The sequence below is a fragment of the Schistocerca cancellata genome, chromosome 1 (genome assembly GCF_023864275.1).
Source record: "Schistocerca cancellata isolate TAMUIC-IGC-003103 chromosome 1, iqSchCanc2.1, whole genome shotgun sequence".
Classification (NCBI taxonomy): domain Eukaryota; kingdom Metazoa; phylum Arthropoda; class Insecta; order Orthoptera; family Acrididae; genus Schistocerca; species Schistocerca cancellata.
Window position 1 is genome coordinate 679,877,897 of NC_064626.1, and position 25,752 is coordinate 679,903,648.

The window sequence follows — 25,752 nt, forward strand, 5'->3', positions numbered from 1 at the left end:
TTGAAGAATTAAGAAACTGATGAATAGTCCACGTTCACACTATCCAGATTTTTCAAAATCCTTTGGCACTGCAGTTGGCACAAGTGGTTATGGGATTGCAGTAGAGGTGTTTCAGATGGAAACAGAAGGTGACCAAAAGGTACATAAAACAATCACTTTTGCGAGTTGTTCACTGCAACCTGCTGAGCAAAATTATGGAATTTCAGAATCAGAGGCACTGGTCATCGTGTTTAGTATGCAAAAGTTTGAGTGTTATTTGTTAAGGCACAAAAAACAATCTATAGTGATCACAAGGCACTTACATTTTCAAAAACCTGCAAACTGAGGCATCCAAGATTAACCAGGTGGGCTATGTACCTTCAGCAGTTTTACCTTGAAATTAAATACATCCAAGGAACGAACAATCTGGTAGCAGATGGGCTATCAAGAAATGCTGAGTTATGCAGGGAATCAGAAATTTCATTAGCAGATAGGAATGAAGTGAACATGTTGGCCATACATGAGCTCAAGAAGAAAAGTGCCTTGAAGAAAACGTTTAAAAACTCAAGAAGAGGCTAAATGATTAGGAGCAACTGAGGTTAGTGAAAATCCGTTTAGGAGTCCCTAATTATCCAAAAGTAGTGCAGTACTATTGCTTACATACAGTAATTTTATTTTGAAAAAGAAAATTAGATTCAGCAGAATGGAAAGTATGTTTTCCTTCACAACATGTGGATCTGCTGATAGATGACATACATCTATAATATGGCCATTATGGGGTCAAGAAAAGCATTGCTACATTAAGTGAGAAAGACATTTTTGATAACATGCACCGTGGAGTAGCAAGAGGCACCCTGTGTTATTTGTCAGAAGGTGCATGAGTAAATAGTATAGTGCAGGTTGATATGCACAAGTAGAACCAAAGCGAACCCCTGGAATTATGTGCAGCTGATCTTTTTGGCCTCCTCCAGATATCTAAAGGAGGATGTACCCATGTTTTTGTGGTGACTGACGGTTTTAGCAAATTTGTCAAACTATATTCAATAGAGAGAGCTAATGCCAAAACGTTGGTAGACAGGGTAGAAAAGGACTATATTGGGAAGGTTTGCAAACCCACGAAACTTATATTGTATAATGATCCTCATTTCGCATCTGAAAAATTTAAGGCATGTCTTGAAAGGGCCAGAATTTGCCACATAAGGATCTCGGTGTATTTTCCACAGGGAAATATGAGTGAAAGAGTTATGCATGAGTTGAACAGATTGTGTAGAGCTTACTGTGCCAGGAGGTATTTGACTTGGGCCAGTCATATCAATAACTTTGAAGAGACCATCAACATGATGCAACCAGCTTTGCTCATTGTGAACTAATGTTTAATCAGGAACCCCATGACAACCCTTCCAGCATGGTTGATTTTCTAGTCCTAACTCAGAGCTCTTTAGATGAGAAGATGGCACAGGCATGATGCACAAGCTTCCCCCACTAGTTTTAGCATTTGTGAACTAGTGTCGGTCAGGACTAAATAAAAATCTAAGAAAATTTCAGCAGAAACAAAGAAGTTTATGCACATTTATCAAGGAACATTTAGGATAATAAGCAAGCCTCACGCAATCGCATACTGCTTGGAATACTCGAAAAGCAAGAAAGAACTAGGTCTATGAAACACAGTAGATCTGAAGAAATTTAAAAGCAACAGTAACTAGCTGTAGGAAGTCAGTCACTCTTTGGTGGATACACATTTGGTATACTGTGTGGTCCCAGCTGAATGAAAGTTTATTTCCCTTTCAAGTTTCATTACCTTCTTCTGTTCTGTGTATACTCGATTCTGTAGAGAGTTTGTCACTCTTTGGTTGGATACACAGATTGGCGTACCACGCACTCCCAGGTGGATAAAACTTTATTTTCCTTTCAAGTTTCATCCCCTTCTTCTGTCGTATCACAGTAAGTAAGGAATATATGCCTTCATGTTGTAAATATGCTATTACTTTGTAATGACTTCCTAGTGAATAAGAATGATTCCCAAAAATGACTATTCCCAAATGATGACTAACAAAAGAATGTGAGAGATAGATTGCAGTAGTAAATTCTAAGTATTGAAATAACAGTGGGCAATTTTTAAGCACTAATAATAGAAAATCATGGCTAAAGTAAACAAATAATAAATAAGATCCATAAAATGGGTTAGTAACTACAAGTACGGAACACTTGGCACTAAGAGAAGTTATTGAAGCTGCAACTTCCTAAAATCTGGAACACTAGACTCTGCATAAATTAATAATTTCCATTTGGGAGTACGGTTGTCTGAAGCTAACAGAGGGCAATAAAATAGTGCATCTGGAGGCAAGCCAAAGTGTTTTGATACTAATCAAAGGATATGTGTGGAAGTGGTGCGTGGATCACACCAAAAATAAATGAAATAATGAGATCAGTGGGCTGGTGAAGAGAGAATGGAGAAAGGTATGTTGAAATATATGTATAAATGAAAATGGGGTGAAACAGGAGAAATGAAGTTATTGGGCTGAAGTATATGGTTAAATGGTGAAAAATTGATGAGTAATTCCCTCATGTCTCATAAAAATGTTTGAAAAGTGTGTAATCTTGATTAAGGCAGATGGACAATTAACAAACAAATATAAACAACAAAATACAAATAAGTGAATGTGTCAGGAAAGGCAGATTGTAAAGTACTGATATGTTATAATAAAAACAGCTTTCTAATGATGTGTATAACAAAACAGGGTGACTGCTGTCAAACAAATGACTTCTTTAGCATACTAATCCATATGATAATTGACCCATATACAAAGGTCACTTAATTTTCCAAGTAAAGCAGTATCAATGTTTTATGATTTAATGTATTGCCAATAATCATTTTGAAACAGTTAATAACAATTGCCTAAAAAAGAAAAAGAAAAAAAAGAAAGAAGAGAAAAGAAATTATTTCTGGTAACGTCTCAATTATTTGAACTACTGAAGGAAAATAGAATATTTAACGTGTTTCGTTCTCCCTTAGATGCAAGTTCAGAACAGAAGCTTAGGCTATGTTATTTGTTTCTCAGGGACATGAATACTTCATGAAAGGCAGCCTACAAGCTGCAGTGGAGAAGGAAGTGAGGACAATATGGTCTAGAGTGAATCCTGCCCTTTCCTTTTTGTAATAAAATATAATAGAGAAGTGAATCCCCACCCCCTACCTCAAATGATTTATTGAAAGTGTTGTACGGATGCTCATACTGGTGTGATTAAATAAATGACCACTGAAAAGTGAAAAATTTTGTGTATTTCTCCTTCAGGTAAAGACTGAAAAAAGTATATAAAAAAGTAACTTTGTAGTAATCAAAAATTTTATTTTATCTTTTTATGTAATTTATGTATATGATTTGTAAAAATTCATTATGTCATATGTGGTTAATAGTGTAGTATTATGGAATTTTGCTGAAATCAATTTCATTTACAAGAGGTCAGCTATAGCAACGTCCCTTATTTCTAATATTTAATTTTGTTCAAAAATAAATACGTGGTGATGTGGCGAAATAAGCATTGTAATATTTGAAAGATATAGAGGTGAGCAACAGTGCCGGGACTTACCCCCTTCACTGCTACAAGCACCATATCATCATAACATGCCTGTGCGTAGCATACTAAGTATTATGCCATAATCTAAGGATGAAATTAGAAATTAAAGTTGCTTTTCCAAGCTTTATCAACATACGCTTCGATACATTAATGTTTAAATTGTTAAGTCTCATAGTGATCAGATAAATATGGTTCCCTAAATACATAATTTTAAGGATACAGGGTACTTGTCCGGATCAGTATTATGTAAAACTCAACACCTGTTTCTTGATGGCTAAGGTTTCATGATGGCTAAGGTATTAGACATATTTAATTCCACCTATTATATATATTAATATAACAAGGATAAAAATATATCACATCTTAAATTTTGATTTTTATACTTTTTTTCCTAATGAAATGTTATTTTTTTCTATAATTTAGTTGATACTGAAATAAAGCTTAGGTTTACTATATAAGTATCGGCTATTGCAAGTTACAGAAAAAAATTAGAGCAATGGATAATAAACTTTAGGAAATATTTGTACCTGAATTCTGAAAAATACAACTTGCAGGAAATTGCGAATGAAAATATGAGTGCAATTAAACTGTGCCTCAGAACATTCCTGAAGCATAGGCTTTATCCTGCAGCATTTTTTCATCTTTAATCTTCCTACTGACATTCCTTTTAGCACTTCTTGCTTCTTTGGTAACTTGAAGAGCAAATCTTTCGGCTTCATGCACCCGTTGTTTGTCACATGCAAGCAATTGGTCTTCCATATTAGAGCCCATTTTATGCCTAAATTTCTCAAGACTTCCAATCTTCCTGTCACTCCATCAGCAAAACATGTCACTGCATCTAGTATGCCAACTTTTAATGTATTTAGTCCTACAAAAGCATTCTTGGGTAATCTTTCCCATACATAATGGTTGAAACCTTCATTAGTATTCTGAGTGCCCCCATGAACACACCTACTAAACAAGACCGTGTCACTCAGGTCTCTAAAAATTGGTTTTATTTCATTCATAACAGACCCAGGAAGAGAATGCTTATGATGGTATGTTTGACCACTTTCTTTTGCTTTTTGGCAACCACACCAAGAATCTGCTCCTTTAGGACAAAGTCCATGAACAGGGTGGTCATCTGTGGATAAATTATGAAAGTAGGTGGCCCATTCAGCTTTTCTCATTGCTGTAACATCATTCAGAGGTGCAGTTCATCTAATTTCCAGTCCATAATAACTCTGAAGAAGGTCTGTTTTAGTTTCTGTCAATCTTCCTTGGACAGACCGAGATTTTCCATCAGATAGCAATTTTCCTTTCATTTTTCTTTGTAGCTTCCTCAATTTAGCATCCATTCTCTTTTGCAATGTCAATAACACTCCAGTTTTGTTACCAAGGTATCACCATAAACACAGAACTCATTAATTTTATTGAATGCTTTAGAGCCCCCAACGCCTAAGTACTTTGTATGTCTAATGTTATAAACGGGCACAGACCTCTGAAATATTTTTAGAGCTCCACCACACTCCATACCTCCACTGTAACCATCAAAATTCTTAGAACACTAATGTTCATTATGTCCTTCAGTGCTACAATGGCAGATGTGGCAGTACTTAGATAAGCACTCAACATCAACCACTTTTCCATTCTCCAGAGATGTAGCACTTACAACACCATTCAAGGAACGATGTCCTCAGCATTGCCATGTCCCATCAAGTGCAACAGCAATGTCCCTGATTCCACTAATATTTACAGTTTCTTCTACTGCACGCTCCACTAATATTTACAGTTTCTTCTACTGCACGTTTCCTAGAACCTTTAGACACAACGGTCAAGGCACCTAAAAGTATTTGTATGTACTTGCTGAACCTACTGGGAGGAGGAGCAAGGTCCATCAAACCACAAAACGTTTGAGCTGCCCTTTTTTCCTTTTCCTATTGCATGTATTGCATACACTAACTTCAAATTAACATCATATGAATTATGCACAATGTCTGAAGTCATTTTCGAGGTAGATTTATTGCAAGATCTACACAGAATAACTAATTTTGACACTAAACCCTTCCTGCTACTTTGTTGTTCAGTTATTTCCAGACAGCCTACACCATCACACATTGTTTACATTTCACCACTTTCTTTATCAAAGAAGATAAGATTCCCACAACAACAAAAACAAATCCACTACAAACAGCATCATTGTTGACACAAAAATTTGAATCACCAGGAGGTGTGCCATGTGGGAGTTTCTTCCCTGAAGAAGTGATACATAGGTTACTTTCAACAGTGTGGCTTGCTTTGTTTGTGAACTTGTTACCACGAAATTTCCTTTTATTGAATTTCTTGATGTTCATATTTATTGCACACTAAAAGATATGTATTTCCACAAACATATGTAGCACTTGGGCAACAAACATTCAGTAACAAGTGAACAAACTGCTTCAGTGAAACAAAAGTAAATACTAGCAAAGATAATCATTTACAGACACTAGAAACCTGCACTGTTACCAACATATACAATGTATCATATGTACAATTGCTGGAAACAGAAAGTTCACAGTTCTTTTCGAAATTATACTGGTTTCTGTAACAAAAATAAAGGGGGTGTGGCAGTATACATGACCATAACTTTAAAATTTGGTATATATATAGGTCATTTTTCATTTGAAACCCTATAATCTATATATCAAAGTAATCAGGAAGGACTATAGAATTTAACTGAGTCATAAAAAAATTCCGATTTTTCCACCATTTATAAGTACCCTGTATCCTTAAATAAAGCAAGTGGCACTAAATAATAAAGCCAGAAAGACAAAAGTTGGTCAGAATGTGCAAATGTACGTCAGAATCAACCGTTACAACTCTCAATATGATTGGAATAATATTTTGGTCAAAATTCGTGTGTTCTTAAAAAAAAAAAAAAAAAAAAAAAAAAAAAAAAAAAAAAAAAAAAAAAAAAAAAAAAGAAGGAGGAGGAGGAGGAGGAGGAGGTGCTAAATATTAGATTTAGAAGGATGAAAATTGGTATGAAGTGTCAGTTTGATATCAAAACCTTAACTATGTGACTCCACTGGGCTACCTCTAATACTTTTTGAATAATTTACTGAAAACTAAGTGTGGAACAAATGTCCCTATTTGTAGTAGATATTAACTATCAGTAATCTTAATGCTAGAAAGTTCTGATTATAGCACATGATTAAGCCCATTAAATAATAGAGCTATAACAAGTTTCAAGACTTTGATGCAAATAGCAATCAATACAAAGGTCTCTTAAAGAGGTAGTTCAAAGGTCATGTTCTATTGTCAGTTCCATTCTAAAAATTCTAGACAGCAAAGTTTATAGCAGGTGAGCTAAAGCTTTTCTGTGATTAAAGCCAACTTAACTCCACTCATACAAAAATTACGAAGATTGTAAATTGATTCATAACTGAATTATGAAATGACAGGCGTCCAAGAGAGCAGCCATTTAGATGCTGCTACTTGGGGATAGAGCGGATGATGGCAAGTGTTTCCTTTGGCCGTCTGCTGCGCCCATATATAAATATGGCCTGAGAGGCAGTGATGAGACTTCACTTTGCACCCAACTACCATAAAGTCTGTGTCAGTCAAACACCAGCTTACGCGCTGTCGCAGGTGACATCACAGCCCGGCTGCAAATAAACGCATTGGTATAAATAGAAAGTGAAATCGCGACGACAATACACCATCCTGGATCGCTTAGATTTTGTGGAAGTAACTGTTTGTGTGCCACTTATAATGTGAGATTATTTTCCACTTTTGTGGTGAGCAATTAACTTTAGATTATCAGAAGTCAGGGTGAATGAACATTTAATGGGAAGTTACCATAGAGGTCACCTCTAAACTGCTCATAGTGTTGTTTCTGATAGAGACATTGTTATTATTATTATTATTATCAGGAATATTACTATTTTGTGCATGTGAAAGTTTAACAAATATATAAACTTTCATTTATAGTCATAGTTCCTGATCCTGTTGAGTAAACAGAGAGTAGAACCATTTCTTTCAGTGAGAAAAAGAAGAATGTAGACTTGCAGACTGGAAATTATGGTCAGCATATTCTCCATCACTTTCTGTCTGATTGCAAAAATAGTTTCAGGCTCTCGTAGAAAGATGGCACCGCCACCCCACAAATAAATCTGACCTGTGATTGACAGGAGTGGAAACCTTGTGGACCACATTTTGTGCCAACCTTCGAATTTTGCATTTATTTGTATGTGTTATCTGTTCTTTTGCTGTGTCAATAAACACTGCACAATGCCATGCAGGGAATAAAATACAAATCTATCACAGAGGACAAGTGTCTGATAGCAATTCAGATTCTCCACACAGCCCAAAGACTGACATGGACATGCAGTCAGAGATACTGGGGCCGTCCAGCCACTAGCTGTGGAGGGCACAACTGACACGAGGTGGGTGTGGCCACTGGCACAATACTATAAGTAAATGCTGCTCCCAACAGAACAGCATTTACTTTCTTGCATTCTACAAAGGCAAAGGTAGCATCCCATGCCGACTGATTTATCGTGACTGTTTAATGTTCCTGATTTGGATTACTCATTGGATGGATTTATCACACTTTATGACAACCTTCACTGTATTCTGGACTTGGCTTCTGGTCATCTGCTGACCATGTGAACCCTCCTGTCATTTTAGGCTACACAGAATGGCCTGTTTGTTCCACTGGTCTACAGGGTCACTGCCTCTACAAGTGACCATAAACTTTGTTTCTATCTGACAGAAAAATAAATTCTTGCATGCAAGTATGTTGTTTCTTTTGTGGTTGTTTTCATCCAAAATTTTGAGTATTTTATTTCCCTGTACATTGTTTTTTCTTTTTTTTCTCACTGACACATGGAGAAGGTAGCAATTACAATAGCATATAATGTAGGCTCTGCTATAAAACAGTAATTTTTCAAGTTCAGGTATGAAACTTACATAGTTAAATTTTCCAGGTTGAGGTTGGCCAATGGGAGCTCAGACTGCATGATTGTAACTGTATTGATAAGCTTTTTAGACTTAACTTTCACAAGCAGAATGTCTTGTTGCAGAGAACCTACAAGGAATGAGCAACAACAGGGTTCTGTGCCCAGGAGTACGCGCCTCCGTTGGCCGCCTAGTGAAAGAACTAGCCATCGAGGAGCATTGCTGTCTTCCCACTGCTGGGCACCTACAGAAAAAAATTAAAGTTACTAGACATTCTGATTCCCATCTGTATACTGATCACATCAATATCAATATATTAATATTTTGTGTTTATAGTTCACTACAAGTAAATGAAGTCATGGAAAAAATTATTTTATGAAAGCAAAAGAATTACATAAAGTATGAAATACTGGTCTTCAACTCAGCAAAAATAACTGTTGCACAAAAGCTATAGACATGTTATTTCTATATCTGCATCTTTATCTGCTGCTCTCTGAAGAACAGAGGCTTTAGCAACTGGTATCCTTTCAACCCCCTTCCTATGTCATTTGTTGTTAGCACATAAAAAGAAGAACTGTCAATGTACCTCTATATAACACTAAATTCCTCTAATACTGCACATGGTTTAATAAGTGATAGAATGTAACATGTTTCTCTTGAAATATTCATATTAGGTTAGTAAAAAGGAATGTGCCATATGCAATGGAAGAGAATTACACTGATAAGCCAAAAAATTATGACCACTGCCCACCGCAATGTTGGATGTCACCTGGTGATGTCGCAGGCACATGACACAGTAACAAAAGTATGTAAGTGGAGCAGACATAGACAGGTGATCACCTTAGTGAAAATATGGGCTGCAAATGGGGAAATACATTGAGATAAGCGACTCTGACACAGGTCAGATCATTATTACGCAGAGTCTGGGAACTAGTATCTCGAAAATGGTAGAGTTTGTCGAACGTTCACATGCTATTGTTATAAGCACCTATGGAAAGAAGTAGAGAGAGAGTACAACTACCACTAGGTGCTAAATGGTTGGATGTCCATGACTCTTCACAGAAAGTGGGATTTGGAGACTTGTGTGCTCTGTAAAGCTGAATAGCGGTGATCTATGGCATCTCTGCTGAAAGAGCACAATGCTAGTGCAGACATAAGTGTTTTGGTGCACATCTTTTATCATACATTGTTGAACATGGAGCTATGTAGGCAGACCACCCCTACATGCTCATATGTCGAGCTTATGACATCATCAATTATGATTGCAGTAGGTACGGGACCATCGGGATTTGACCGCCAATCCACGGAAATGTGTCGGCTCTTTGGATAATTCACATATTTGCTACACTAGGTCGCTGGGCATCTCCACAAATGCCAACAATGAGGTGAATGATGACTCGAAACATGCAGTGCACCATGGATGCAGGCTGGTGGGAGCTGTATTATACTAGGGGAGACAATCTCCTGTGCTTGTGTGGGACCTGTGGTAGTAATCAAAGACAACTGCAGACCACTTGCATCCCTTCATGCTTGATGTCTTACCTGATGGCGATGTCATTTTTCAGCAGAATAATTATCTGTGTCACGAAGCCAGAGTTGCACTACAGTGGTTTGAGGAGCATTATAGGGAACTCACGTTGATGTCTTGGTGACCAATTCCACTGGATGTTCCTGTGGAACCCATCTGGGTTGCTATCGGGCACCAGCACCGCATACGCAAATCAGTGGCCCATTATTTACATGAATTAAATGACATGTGCACAGGCAATTAATGCCACATACCCTCACAAAACTATGAACAAACTGTTGGATCCCTGATATGCAAAATCATTGATGTATTTCATTCCAAAGACAGACAAACAAGCTATAAAGCAGGTGGTAATGATTTGGCTCAACAGTGTAGATTAATGTCAGTCTTCATTATTTTCTCTGTTGAGACAACTCGAATTAAGAATGAATTGTCGGGAGAATCAAAAAGTGGAAAATCCAGGATGGAATGTAACATATCATGAAAAGGATAGTTGCTGCTCATCATATAGCGGAGATGCTGAGTCACAGATCGGCACAACAAAAAGAGGACTTTCGGCAAATAACACCTTTGTCGAAAATAGATGACACACACACACACCCACACACATACACACAGACACACACACACATACACACACACATGCTGACACAACACATGCATACATGATCACAGTATCTGGCAGCAGAAGCCAGACTGTGAGCAGCAGTGCATGATGGGAGAGGCAACTGGGTAGTAGGGGTAAAGAGGATGCTGGGGTGAGGAGGAGGAGGGATAGCAGCGTATGGGTGGGGGATAGTAAAATGCTGCTTATGGCAGTGAGCAGGGACAAAGTGGAGAGAGGGTAGGGCAGCTAAGTGTACCCAGAACGGAGGGCGGGGGAAAGGGGTAGTAGAAAAAGAGAGAAGTAAAAAGACTGGGTGCATTGGTGGAATAGAGGGCAGTGTAGTGCTGGGCTGGGAACAGGGAAGGGGCTGGGGCAATGACTAATAAAGGTTGAGGCCAGGAGAGTTACGGGAATATAGGATATATTGCAGGGAGAGTTCGCATCTGCGTAATTCAGAAAGGCTGGTGTTGTTGAGAAGAATCAAGATGGCACAGGCTGTGAAGCAGTCATTGAAATGAACAACGCTGTGTTGGACAGCATGCTCAGCAACAGGATGGTCCATCTGTTTCTTGGTCACAGTTAGTCAGTGGCCATTCATGCAGCTGACAGCTGTCATGCTCACATAGAAAGCATCAAAGTGGTTGCAGCTTAGCTTGTAGATCACATGACTTATCCCCGGTAGCCTTGCCTTTGATGGGATAGGTGATATTTGTGACTGGACTGGTGTAGGTGGTGGTGAGAGGATGTATGGGTCAGGTCTCACATCTAGGTCTATTATAGGGATATGAGATGAGAGGCAAGAGGTTGGGAGCAGGGGTTGCGTAGGGACGGGTGAGGATATTGTGTATGTTTGGTGGGCGGCGGAAAACCATGGTGGGAAGTGTGGGAAGGATAGTGGGGGTAGGATATTTCTCATTTCTGGACATGACAGGAGGTAGTCGAAGCCTGGCGGAGAATGTAATGTACCCCCAACCGTTTGCCCCTCCCATCATGCACTGTTGCTCACAGTCTGGCTTCAGCTGCCAGAGACTGTGACCGTGTGTGTGTGTGTGTGTGTGTGTGTGTGTGTGTGTGTGTTGCCTATTTTTGCCAAAGGCCTTGCTGGCCAAAAGCTCACTTTCTGGCAGTCTTTTTGTTGTGCTTACCTGTGACTCAGCATCTCCATTATGTGGTGAGTAGCAACTACAATAAATATTTTGTAGCCAAGATGCTAGTTTCATTATAAGTGCAGAAGAACATGACCATGTCTCATAAACTAAGTTTATCTTTAGAAGCTTGAGTATTAAAAATAATAAATGTCAGGGTTGGACAAATTATCTGTAAGATTTATTTACTATAGAGGAGATAGCCCAAAACTAGATACATTCACATGACACAGAGGAAGTATACCTACAGAGATTTGAAAAACGATTGAATAATATAGTGTCCCATAAAGTGAAACTATAAAGATGTACACATAGATCCGAAGCTCATCACTTGACCCTTTGACTGCAGTAGACATGTTAACACATGGTGCAGCTTCCACTCAGTTACTCTAGACATGTTTAAGTTCATCACTGCTTCTTGTATCCAGGTGCTTTAGACATGATAATCTGTGCTGCCTTGCTGAACCCTCCACGTTCCAGACATGTTAACATGCAGAGCCAAGAAATCTTTGAGATTCACATTTCAAGTACAGTGAGACTGAACTCTCTGACTGTGATGAGAGTCACGATTCTTCAACAGAATCTTGAAGTAATGGTCTCGATATGTGTACATTAGCTGGTACAACACATCCATCTGTCAGTACAACAGATGAAAGTTATTTAGAATCAGAAGTGTATGAAATCAACTGCAAAATGCTTGGGAACTGAACTACTTTAGCAGTATGCTTGACTGGAAGACAAGTGATTTTTTTGTCCATCTGTGCATTTATTTGTAAACTCAGCTTCAAGACAAAAGCGTGGTCTACATAAACGTGGTCTACATAAAGATTCAAGCATACTTCCATTTTTCTTGATATCTGTAATAGAAGATATGACGAAATCTGAAAAGAAACCAACAGATTTCATTTACATATCAAAGTAAATATGTCAGATTCATAACAGTCTCAACTGTCAAGGTGGAGAGATACAGGAGATACAGTATTTGAGGAAATGTATTACTAAATTGTTTTGTGTGTTTATGGCACATGAAAAAAAAAAGTTAGGAAGGGAAGAGAAGAGAGGAGAGAGAGAGAGAGAGAGAGAGAGAGAGAGAGAGAGAGAGAGACAATTCAATAGTGGATTTCATTCATATCAAAAGCTTTGCATTGGTGAAATTCCATTATTGTGCAAAGGGTGATTATCTTTTTAACAGCATACTCAACCCAGCTGAAGTTGATTTAAAGAAAAACATTTCTGTAGCCTGACTGTAAGACTATTTATGAAATACAATTTGCGACAGAAGGAATTAAAAAAATAACTCTCTTATTATTCCATCCTGGATTTTCCATTATTTAAAAAAAATCACACATACATGAAAAAACAGTTGTGTCAACTTTGTTTTGAACTTCCAATATCAACTACATCCACAGTCCAGTGCACAGCGACTTTCTGAATGCACAGTGCTTTTAAGCACTGAATGTTATTATGTCCTCCATATATACAGATACAAAAAAAGTTAACTATTTTCAGCCTAAATGTTTTAGAAACATAAGAAGAGAAATATGTATTGAACAAGGCAACACATTTTAGCAGAACAGATACCTATATAAGTACGAGCCACGTTCAATAACTAATGCAACTTTTTCTTTCCTTCAGCCAATTTCAATTGAAAAAATGTGGAATTTGTTGTGGGATATCAAGAAATATTCCTTCTTCAGCCCCTATAGTTTCACGAAGTTCCGTTAGGTGAAAGCACTATACATAGCCTTCAAACCAGCATCTATAATGGAGGTGTGTTCCAAGCTGAAAGCTGTCATTGAGTTTCTTTTGGTGGGAAAACAGAAAACCACAGATTTTCATAGGTGCTTGTAAAATGTGTACGGAAACCTGGCAGTGAACGAATGTATGGTGAGTCATTGAGTGAGGCTTCTATCTTCATTGCAACATGGTCATGCAAACCTGTCCAATCTCCCACTTGCCAGTGGGCTGCACATGCCTGTGACTCCTGCAGTGTTGGAATGTCTGGACACTGTCATTCAAGGTGACTGATGGATCAAAACCCAACATGTCACTGCTCAACTGGATATCTCTGTTGGTACTGCTGACACACTCGTCCACCCGTTCCGATACTCAAAGGTGTGAGCCTGCTGGGTTCCTAATCACCATAAATAACTTAGAGGAACCAGCTGTGCAGAATTACTTGTGTGTTATGTGGCTCAACATGACAATTTTTGCTGACCACTGTAATAGGAAATGAAACACACACTAAGCACTTCGAACCAGAAATAAAACAGCAATCCATGGCGTGACGCCACACTGTCGAAAAAGTTAATAGCCACATCCTCAGCCAGTAAAGTCATGGCAACTGTCTTCTGAGACCCCAAAGTGGTTATTCTGTTTAATGTCCCCCATCATGGTGCAATGATTAACTCTGAAGTGTATTGCGCTACCTCAGGAAATTGAAGAAATGACTTCAGTGTGTCCATTGCTGCAAAAATGCAAGTGAATTTGTCGTTTCTGTGATATTGCAATGCCTCACATGGCTCTGCATACCCAAGTGGAGCTCAAACACACCATTTCACTATTCTACCTCATCCACCCTACAGACGGGGTCTCACATCTTTCGACTTCCATCTGTTGGTCCAATGAAGGATGCACTTTGCAGGAAGTAGTAGGTGGATGTTGAGGAGGTTATAATGCAGCAAGACATTGGCTCTGACATCAACCAATAGAGTGGTACCATGTGGGCATAAAGGCTCTCCCATTGGGGTATAAGGCACTCACTTTGAATGGAGATTATGTTGAAAAATATGGTTTTGTAGCCATAGACTGGGGAATAACATGGTGTACTGAAATCCTGAATAAAACCAACCTGCTTCCAGTAAAAAAAAGTGTTGCATTACTTATTGAATGGCCCTCGTATATTAATAAAAGTTTAGCTTCATATTACAAGCTTTTGGTTCCCATGGCGAATTTCCACTCTGCAGCAGAGTGGCTGATTTAAACCATGTGGCAGACTGGGATTTGAAGCTGAGAGATTTGGCTTTGTGAGCAAGTGCTCTACCGATTGTGCTATCCAAGCCTGACTCACAACCTAATTTCATGGCTGTAGCTAAGCTGTGTCCCCACAAAGTCCTTCCTACCACAAGTGCTAGTCCTACATGGCAGGCAGGAGAACTTCTGTGAAATTTGGATGGTAGGAGATGAGGTACTGTAAGAAGTAAAGCTGTGAGTGCGGGTTGCGAGTTGTGCTTGGGTAGCTCAATTAGTACAGCAGTTGCTCACGAAAGGCAAAGATTCCAGGTTGATCCTGGTCTGGCACACAATTTTAATCTGCCAGGAAGTTTCAATTTTTAGGATTATTTACTCATCATACACTTAATTGTAGTAACACAACACATTTGTCATTATGGTGGGCTTCTATATTATTTTTTTATTATTTGCTAATGTCTTGAGCTATAAAATTTTACCAATAGATTTGGGACATATTTTTCGAAGGTCATGCACAATTAGATTACTTGTCTATATATAAAAATGTGAAACATCATCCCTCTGAATTGTCCACTGACCTGATAAGACTGACACTGTGACAGTAAGCACACCTTTCGCCTGAGCAGCTTCTGTTCCATCCCTACCAGGTGGACGTGGTGGTGCATTAGATGGAGAGAGATTGAGCTCTAGAGAGCTAGGATCCACTAATGCAGACACTAGAGCTTCCAACACCAATGAATGTAGCCATGTCTTCAGTACTGGCACCTCCATCATCTGTACAGACTAGAAACAGATACAGCTCAGCCTTTGCTAGCTTACAATTCTCCCATGTTCACAATGTGATTTCTATTACAGCAGAAATAAACCAACAAATAAAAAGTCATTTAATTAAGAAGTTTTGTTGTGATGAAAGCTTTAAGATTGAATGTCACATGAAGTTTCTCATCACAGGCACTGTTTTAATTTGCACAGAAAGAGAAAAACACATCCACATGTACATATACAAGATACAGATTAGCAAATGATAACATAGTAGTAGAAATTTTATTTATCTGTGTAACACTGCATACAAACACTTCATTAATCATCTTCTACAAGTGTAAAGAACAAATCTAAATTCTACATTAGTTGTGCAACATGCTAAATGATAAAATAATCAGGGGCATAAAGCCAAAAGAAATAGAGGCGGTACATTGATTTGTGTAGTAGTGAAGAACAATTTAATGAATTAATTACAATTGCTCAATTCTCCTTTGCACTGCCAGCCCATAAAGATTATGCTGCGATGATGTTCTCCTTAATAAAGGCACACTGGTCAAAGGAGAGAAATAGACTGATAGCTGAATCTATAATCACATGAGGAATGAAACAGTAATGGGTGCAAAGTTGTAGTTTCCTTCAAAATAGACCACCACAGTTATGGCTAATACTTCCTGGGATATAAAAGGATTCTTCTTATTGATTAGCTTGCAATGGAGAAAACAATAATTGATCAATATTATGCAAGTCTACTGATCAACTAAATTAAAACCAATGTCAGATGGGCTCTTGATTGCAAAAGAAAACCACATATTTTTGTCATAAGAGTAATACACCTATCCATGGATGTGTTATGAAAATGTGAAAACTTATGGATCTGAAACATGAATTGTTTAACTTTTTGTGGCTTCAAAAATTTTGAGTCCAATGAAGAGGTTATTTCAGCAGTAATAGTACGTATTTCACAGATCTGAAATTGGACTTCAAGGGTGGAATCCATTTAGGCCTACTAGTAAAACTATAGAAAACTGTACAGACCAAAAGTGAGACCTAATTGAAAAATACATGAATCTTTTGAACATGATTAAAAGTAAGTCCTCACTGCCAAGTGCTTCTGGCTCTCTTTACGTCTGCCAACTTTCCCTTCTTTTTTCAAACTGTTCATTTTCTGTTTATCTTCCAGGAAATGCGTTCTAATTCTGAAAGCCCAATATTCATTTTGACAACTACTTGGTATGCTGTTAACCCTGACTAAGATGTTTCAGTTCTAGCAGTCAGATGGAAAATAGGCTTTCTTTCTTTTACCGTGAATAGGCCATCCCATGTTCTACTTTCAATTCTTCGTTTTACGTTCTTTTCTTTTCTTCCAGTGCACTTTCACCTTTCTGTCTTCAGACCATTTTGAACCTGACTTTTTGGCTACCCTGCCTTGGAATCATTCCATTTTCAATGCTTTTTCCCCAACAGGTTTCTCTGTTGTTTTTGTCTTCTTTTTTATATTGTTTCTTTCTAGATACATTTTACTTCATTGACTTATGTTGTTGTGGACTTCTTACCCCACAAATATTTGAAAAACTTGTTAATTGGTCTACTGTCTTGCACTTGAAATAAATGTCCAAAAAACATGAGTCTTCTTTTTCTCATTACATTAGAAATATTTTCTATATTTTGCTATATTTCAGCATTCCTTCATAGTTTTCAACCTTCTACTGTGATTTGTGGCCCTAATATTGTTCTTATAATTCACCTGTCCAGCACTTCTAATTTATCTAAATTAGTATGGTTAATGCTCAGTACTCACTTGCATATAGGCATTCCAGCTTCATCGTGTGTTGTAATGCCTTATTTTTGCATTTTTGGATAGGCACTTTTTATTGTAGAGGTCTTTGGTGATACCATATGCTTTCCCCATTTAATGCAGCCTTTCCTCTATTGCAGATATTTGCAAAGCATTTTCTTGGATTATGTCCCCTTGATATTTGAATTTTTTACCCTCTCTATTTGGCCAATATCTGTTTTCAGGAATTTAGGAGCATCCTTAACGTTTGTTAAAAATTTCGTTTTTTCTGCAGGAATTCTTAGGTCAGTTATGCTGGCTACTTCTTCCAGGCGATTTATTTATGTTATAGCAAATTCACATTTTCGGAAAGTATAGCAGATTCACATTTTCGGAATGTATCGCAAAATCATCTGCAAATGCAAGACAGTTGGTATCGATCTTTTTGCTTCCTCTTCCTAACTTTATAAGCGAGCTGTTGAGTTCAATGAGTTTTTCGTTCAAAATTCTAGCTGTTGTCTCTTCTTTTAAACACTACTAAAAAGAATTGGGGATAGACTGTCACCTTGTCATACACCTGTTTTTATTTTGAAAGGCTGTGAAATATCTCCATATATTTTATTTTACAGACTGTGATTCACGGATTAGGTTTGCCTGTTTACACTTTACGCCAAATTCCCGAATTAGTTTACCTATATTCTCTCTGCCAACAGAATCAAAAGCCTTTTTGAAATCCACAAACATAACTACATTGTACTTTGATTTAAATAATATGGCGAATTGGTGACTTGAGATTAAGTATTTCTCCTGAGCATGCTTTGTTATTAGCTTACCTTCAGTATTCTCACACTAAACCACACCTGAGGTTTTTCAATAAATGTAAGGCTTAGGTGAGAAATGTGTGGGAATGGTACATCCAAGCTGAGAGTCAGCGTCCCTGAAATCCTGCCACTGATGTTTAGTTTTTCTACTGCAAGATCTAGATCCACACCCATTCTGAAACACAGTAGCACAAGGAATAACAACAATACGCTAATTTCTAGTATTCGATTTTGCAAGAGGCAGTTAATTTACAGAAAATATTTAACTGCATTTTTTTCTGACAGAAAGCACATCACCTGCTTATAAATAATATACATTATTGTATAGTAATATAAAAAATTGAAAGGCATGTTATGAAAATGTTGCACCTTAAGTTTTCTGTAGATATTTTAGCAATAAAATATAAAAAATTAAGTAACGTATTTAATTTTTTGTTTGCTTGCAAGTATTCGTGTATACGTGTCTTCGGTCATGTTACACACTGAAATCCCCGAATCACGGTATAATAGGGGCCACAGTTAAATGACGAAAAACACTGATAAAATGAGAGTATCATGTGGTAGCTCACTTTCTGTGTTTCAGGGGAAGGACGCTGCAACACTCCTTGGTGAGTTGGTGGAAGCGTACTCCAACAGTGCACAACATACGGCACAGTGCTTAGGTGGTGCCCGAGCCGTCGTTGGCATACGAGAACTTTATCATTTTACGAGTTACGGGGCAAAAGCGAATGTAGTATGCAAGCATACGAGAATTTAGCGTAAGGCCTAAGTTTTTAATCAATATACACCATACACATTTGTTGGGAATATAATTAATTCACCAAGTGTATTTACTGAAACGAGCATAAGTAGTTACGGATTCACGATTACGGGCAATAAGGTCTCTGTCAGTCAACGACAGCCAGAGACTGAGCGCCGAATCGCAGACTGAACACCTCTCTAGGTGGTGTTGCTCTGACTCAATAATTATAGTCGAAAATGAGACTTCAAAGCCTGACCCTGGGAAAAAAATTGGTAATTTCCAAGAATCTGTGCAAATCGAACTTGCAGACACATTTTTATATATGTTGACTAGTGACACGACAAAAGACGGACAAATTGCAAACAGAAAGATACTACTTGGTACTGAACGTCACGATGTACGTCGAAAACCAGTCACCACATGGATGTAACAGTTTTATTTAGTTACGCTAATTCTTCTACTGTTTTTTTCCCTCCTCACTTGAGCTGATAGAGAACCCGATACACTCATCACGCTGACCTCATCCGATACATGTACCTCCAGCAAGTAATATTTTACTTAGGGTTGGGCAAACGATACCAGCGTTCGAACGGGCTCGAAATTTCCCAAACAGCACAGCGTTCGATATGGTATCAAGCTTGTTCGAACAATCACTGACAGTTGATACACGCGGCGTGAGTGCAAGGGATACGCAAGAAAGTACGAACTAACCACGACAATAAGCTATGGCTGTGCTTAAAATTTGACGATTTCATGAAACATAGGAGGAAATAGTATTAAATCCTACCTCTGCACAAACTCATATTGTGTTTGAACAAATTTACAATACGAGTTGTCACGCAGTACGGGTGTGTATGGATATATAAATATTTATGTTGATTAAGCAAAGACAACAGACAAAGACGAAAATGTCCTTCAAGAAATATTACTTGACTGAACACAGTATAATATTTTATTTTTTATGAGACGAGGTACTGATTCACCAAGTAGGCTGCATATCAGCGATTCAATTCCTGTTCACATACTAGACTAAAGATAAACAGGTTCCCAGATTTTAATCGGTTTGAAAGATGACAAAACATGAAACATTCAAAAATTAAATGGGAGCGAAAGCTCGAGAATTAGGCAGCATCATGACTGTAATGTTTTATTTATTTGTTGCCCGAGATTTCCCTGCTCGCACAATTCGAGTCGTATTCAAACACAGCCCTGATTTTACTGCTCTCTGCCGACGTTCTGCTGTCAAAGTATAAACCAATATCACAGTCTAACATGTTAGACTGTGCCAATATGCGTGTTTCCCACTTCGAGATCGACAGAGCCGAACGTTCGATATATTTCGCTCGCAGTGGATCTGCAACTTGGGTGTGCACCGATTCTTGGAAATTACCAGAAAATTGAAAAAGGTAACAATAACGAAACATTTTGTTTTGTATCAGCTTTTGCTCTCAGTTCAGATTATTAAGTTTCAGAAACAGAGGCCATTTGAATGTCAACGCGCTAATATGTCATTACAAATGATATTCTTACATAACAGGAAAACAATTAATAGTTATTTACCGTACAATACTCTGGAATTCCTAATGGAATTGTTGGATACAAACAACCGTCATCGTAATAGTAATTTAAGAATGACATTGCATCAGGCAAAATGGTTTCGACTTATCTCACGCTACTCTGAGCAATCACTCTTTTTACGAGGGCATCGCTCTCAAAACCCGATTTCGTAATTCGATTTTCCAATACCGCTTTTGGTTGGTCACGTAAAATCTCCAAAATCGATTCTGGAAATCCGCTTCTTGCTGCCGGGTTTCCACTTCTACAATAGATTTTCGCTATCATGTAAACGCACAACCGTTTTTGAAATGTGCTTGGGCTGTCAGGTTACGAATTGTTCAAAAAAAAATATCGTCTAATATGGACGGAGGGGCTTTTTGCACAATAGAGAAGTAGAAATATTACATTGAGCATGAAGCTGTGTACTTCTAATATTTAACTGAAGAGAAATTGTGATTGTGCCGACTAATGGAAACTGGAACAGCTTATTCCCAGACGTCATATTTGACTGGCCTGACAAATCCGCTTCAGGCATTGATATGTAAACACGACACGCAAAAACGGCTTCTGAAATTTGGTTTTCGTCTTCCGGCAGATGTGTCGCATGTAAGCGTAATGTAAATTTCGCAATTGGAATCATACAGTTGCGAACCGTACGGACATACACCTACGCGTAGGGACTTTTGGCTCTTTTTTTTCCGAAATGTAGAGACCGATATCCGATCCCTCTGTAAATCTTAGAGACTTTTTGCTCAGGAAAGAAAAACTGCAGACTGAAAAATTAAAAAAGAAAAAGTTGTCAAATTATATAAATTTTAAACATTGTATATTTCTGTCACTGCGTACGGAAAGTTGGCGTGTAAGGCTCTATCTCAAGGACGAACCGAGGTGCAGAAGGAAAGTATCTCAGTCACTGCCTATAGAGCGTACATGACAGGGTACGTACTGATGTATTTGTTGCTTAGCGCTCCTCGCGCAGGTGAGCTATTGCCTCCTAAGGTACCAATTTTACACAGAAGTAACATACATTCAGGAACGGGCATTACGAGACAATCATTTTCAACTGCTAGCAACAATCGTAAATAGAAGACAATCAATGCGCAGTGCCTCGAATGACGCCGATATGTGCCGATCGAAACCAGGGGCCCATCAGCAACTTTTAGCCAGTCTACTGTAATCTCTGCATCATTGTTACTTCCACAGCTACATTCTTAACTTCGAGACGGCGATTGTGTTTCTGTCTTTGTTATATGTTCACATGTTGAAAATAAAGGATAAACAGCTCGCATAAATCAGTTCTTTTAGCCTTAACATAAGCTTCTAAGGCTTTTTTATGTGTAATTGCACTATTAGCATTTTTATGGCGTCAGCACAAAAATAAAAGATTTATAAAACACTGACAGTCGAAGCTCAAAACAGAAATTTAGGGAAGTGTGGCAAGAGGAAGAACACTTGGTAAGATGATTAACAGTAGATCCCAAGGGCAGTTACCGTGCTCGTTTCTGGTAGTGTGGTATTAGTTTGTATGCTGGAAGAAGATAACTTTCAAACACGCAAATCGCTATTCGCACAAAAGTTGAGTTTTACAATTTAATAAACAATCATTGATTCATGGTGGGTGTATCAACCTACTACACGCACAGCAAGTCGTAAGCTCGAAGAGGACACCAAAGCTGCTGAAATAAAACTGGCGACAGCATTTGGTGAGCACTCACTATTCTTGTCAATAACAAATCGTGTAGTAGGTGAGCTTATAAAAGACATTTTTGTCGGTTTTAAAATTGCCCAAAAGATGAAAATTCGTAGAACAAAATGTACAAATATTTTTTTTTAAATTGTGTAGAGTCCGATAAAAGAAATGAAATGACCGGTAGGCTCCATCCAGGGAAGTTTGGCCACCGAGTGCGAATCTTATTTCAGTTGATGCCACATTGGGCGACTGGCGTGCCAGTGATAACGATGAAATGATTATGAGGACAACACAACACCCAGTCCCCGAGCGGAGAAAATCTCCAAATCTGCCGGGAATCGAGCCCGGGCCCGTTGCATGGAAGGCAAGCACGTTACCATCCAGCTAAGGAGGCGGACGGAGTCCGATAAATTGAACGATATTCTGCAAATTCACTAGGTTTCATTATTTGTAGAAGAAGGCACTAACATTTCCGGCAAAAAATTGGTGTAGGCCTACTTAGTTGTTAGATATTTTTCTGAAGAGAGAAACCGTACTCTCACACGGATGTTGGTAATCATAACTTTAGATGCCACAAATTATACTGCACAATTACTGTCTGATACGGATACCATAACCTTCAACGAGAAAAATATTCCAGCTAAAAATATTGTTGCAAGCGTGATGGTACGGGAAAACTGCTCGTTGATGACGAAATTGGAAGGTGAAGCAGATGACTTATTGTTTTTCTATTAAAGTATATGTAATTCCATGCACATTGCCGCAAGTAAAACTGCAATGAAACTGCCGAGAAATGTAGGTTGTTTAATAACACACATAGGTTCCTACCTTAGCCACAGCAATAAAAAACAAACCATGCTCTCTTCATTACAAGAATTATAAACCAAAAGAAACATAAAATTTTAATACCTGCTAAAACAAGGTGGCTAGCTTTACAGCAATGTACACTATGTGATCAAACGTATCCGGACACCCCCAAAAACATACGTTTTTCATGTTAAATGCATTGTGTTGCCACCTACTGCCACGTACTCCAATCAGCAACCTCAGTAGTCATTAGTAGGGCCCGGATTTTAATTACGAGTCATATTTTTTTCTGAACTATAGGGTGAATTTTAGAACAATTTATACACAGATCTAGGCATTTTAGTGTCTAAAAATGTATTTTGATTGTGTATTTAAAGTCATATTTCAACAAATTTTAGTAATAGGTCATATTGCGGCTAACTTTTAATATAATAGGTCATATTTCCGTCAGCTTTTGCCAAAAATGCATATACTGTTTTTCTCGTATCTTACGGGACACACGAGTAAGAAAATGAATATGTTGCTCACGAGACAATATTTAATGTGCTATTATGTAAGATAAACAGATAAATTAGTACACAGTTTTATTTCTCAGGACTGTAGCAGAAAATCGGTGTACCACAACAGTCGTTTCGCGAACATAAAACATCGTTGCGCAGAGTCGACAATACGCTCTCAGAGCCAACAAAGGCGACTTCTGCCGTAATAATCATCGCAGTCGCACAGGTGTTCCCAGTAACCAGTTTGAATACAGCCTTTGCCTTGTTCAACATGCCTAAAGCAAAGTGCTCCGACAGCGTGAAGTTGCGAGGATATGTTCAAGAATTTGGAGAGAAGTTCTTTAGTACTGATGGGAAAATATTATTTTGTAAACTGTGTGAAGTTAAAGTTAGTGCAGAAAAGCGCTTTAATGTGCAACAATACCGCTAAACACAGCAGCTGTGTGAAACGAAGTGCTGAAAATAACAGCAGGTAAACGCTGTTACTTGAACAGACAGGTCAATCGTCAACCGTGCAATCATTCTGCAAGGATTTGTATGAGTTGATGGTGTCCTGCAACATCCCATTGGAAAAGCTGAAGAACCCACGCTTCAGACCGTTCTTGGAGAAGTACACAACACATCCAGTTCCAGATGAATCTACACTGAGAAAGAACTATTTATCCGCATGCTACAATGATGTGCTCAACAAAATACGAATTACTATTGATGAGCAAAAGATCTGGCTGTCGATAGATGAAACTACAGATATTAGTGGGCAATATATTTCAAATGTTGTTCTTAGTGTTCTAAAAGTTGATGGCCCTGGAGATATGTTCCTACTAAAGTGTGAAGCTCTCGATAGAGTAAACAATTCGACGCTTTCTAATTTGTTTGACAACTCTCTGAAGCTACTGTGGCTGGATGGTGTGAAAAGAGACAACGTTTTGCTGCTTGTAACATGGTGCTTCATATATGGCTAAAGCAGCCAAAGGGCTTCAGATTCCCAACCCCAGTATGGTGTACGCCACTTGCTTTGCACATGCGTTGGACAGAGTTGCCTAAGAGGTGCAATCAAATTACCCTGACGTGGACAAATCAATTTCCTGTGGCAAGAAAATCTATGTGAAGGCTCCGCTACGGGTGCAGAAATTCAAGGAACAAGCACCTTCAACGCCCCTCCCACCTAAACCTGTTCTTACACGACAGGGTTCCAGGCTTATTAATGCTGTTGAGTATTACTGCACCAACTACACCCAAATAAAGACAATCTCCTGTAAGCTTGATAGCGATGAATCAAGTGCTATCAAAATTGTGAAAGAAGTTTTTACAGATACATTGTCTCGAAACTTCGCATACATCAACGCCAATTTTTCAGTGATATCGAAAGCCATCAAACGATTGGAAGCTGTTGGCACTCAGCTATGTGAGGCCTTGAGTATTGTGCAACATGTGCAGAGTGAGTTGGGTAGCTCGTGGTCATGTGACTGACAAAGTGAAAACCAAATTGCAAAGTGTTCTCCAATCGAATCCTGTATATTCTACACTGTGCAAAATTAGTGACAGTCTTTCAGGGAATGCCGCATCATTTGAAGATACTGAAACAAAGCTGAACTCCAGTGACCTGACTGCCTTCAAATACGCTCCAGTGACATCTTGTGAAGTGGAGAGGAGCTTTTCCAGGTACAAAACTATCCTCAGCGACAACCGTAGATCTGTGACAATGGAAAACCTGAAAATGCACCTTGTGATCCAGTGCAACTTTGCAGATACTGAAGATATTGACATACAGTATTAAATAATGTGAAACGCTTTAAATACGATGTAGAAATAAAAACATTGTTTTACTGTTTCGATAGATGATCTTTTCACTCTACTTTGTGTTTATAAAATGAAACATTCAGACATTCAAAAAATAGGTGCAAATTAGCCACAAACTCTACAGAAAGAAATAACTATACTTACAATATTTTGAGAAGTGAATTTTGTATTACGTTATGGTGAAAAAAAATTAAATAAACAAACAAGAATGCTTTAAATAAACTTCTATTAAGTCATATTTTATTTTTTAAGGTCATATTTATGTAAGTTTTAGGTTATAAATGCTTGCATATTTCATTGTTTTTTTAGGTAATTAAAATTCGGGCCTTAGTCATTAGACATCGTGAGAGAGTAAAATGGGGCGCTCCACGATACTCACGGACTTCGAACGTGGTCAGGTGATTGGGTGTCACTTGTGTCATAGGTCTGTACGCGAGATTTCGAGACTCCTTTAACATCCCTAGGTCGACTGTTTCCGGTGTGACAGTGAAGTGAAAACGTGAAGGGATACGTACAGCACAAAAGTGTACAGGCCGACCTCGTCTGTCGACTGAGACCGCCAACAGTTGAA

The 25,752-nt window shown here is 38.2% G+C and overlaps 1 protein-coding gene across 1 annotated transcript in view; it reads right to left on the reverse strand.

Moving 5' to 3' along the window:
* Positions 1 to 25,752, reverse strand: part of LOC126094274 (uncharacterized) — a 285,093-nt gene that overhangs the window by 172,774 nt on the left and 86,567 nt on the right. Inside the window, exons 5-7 of the mRNA XM_049908787.1 lie at positions 18,098 to 18,260; positions 15,307 to 15,511; positions 8,491 to 8,722 (exon numbers count right to left, since the gene is read on the reverse strand). Coding sequence (XP_049764744.1) covers positions 8,491 to 8,722; positions 15,307 to 15,511; positions 18,098 to 18,260 — 600 coding nt within the window. The remainder of the gene's footprint in view (positions 1 to 8,490; positions 8,723 to 15,306; positions 15,512 to 18,097; positions 18,261 to 25,752) is intronic.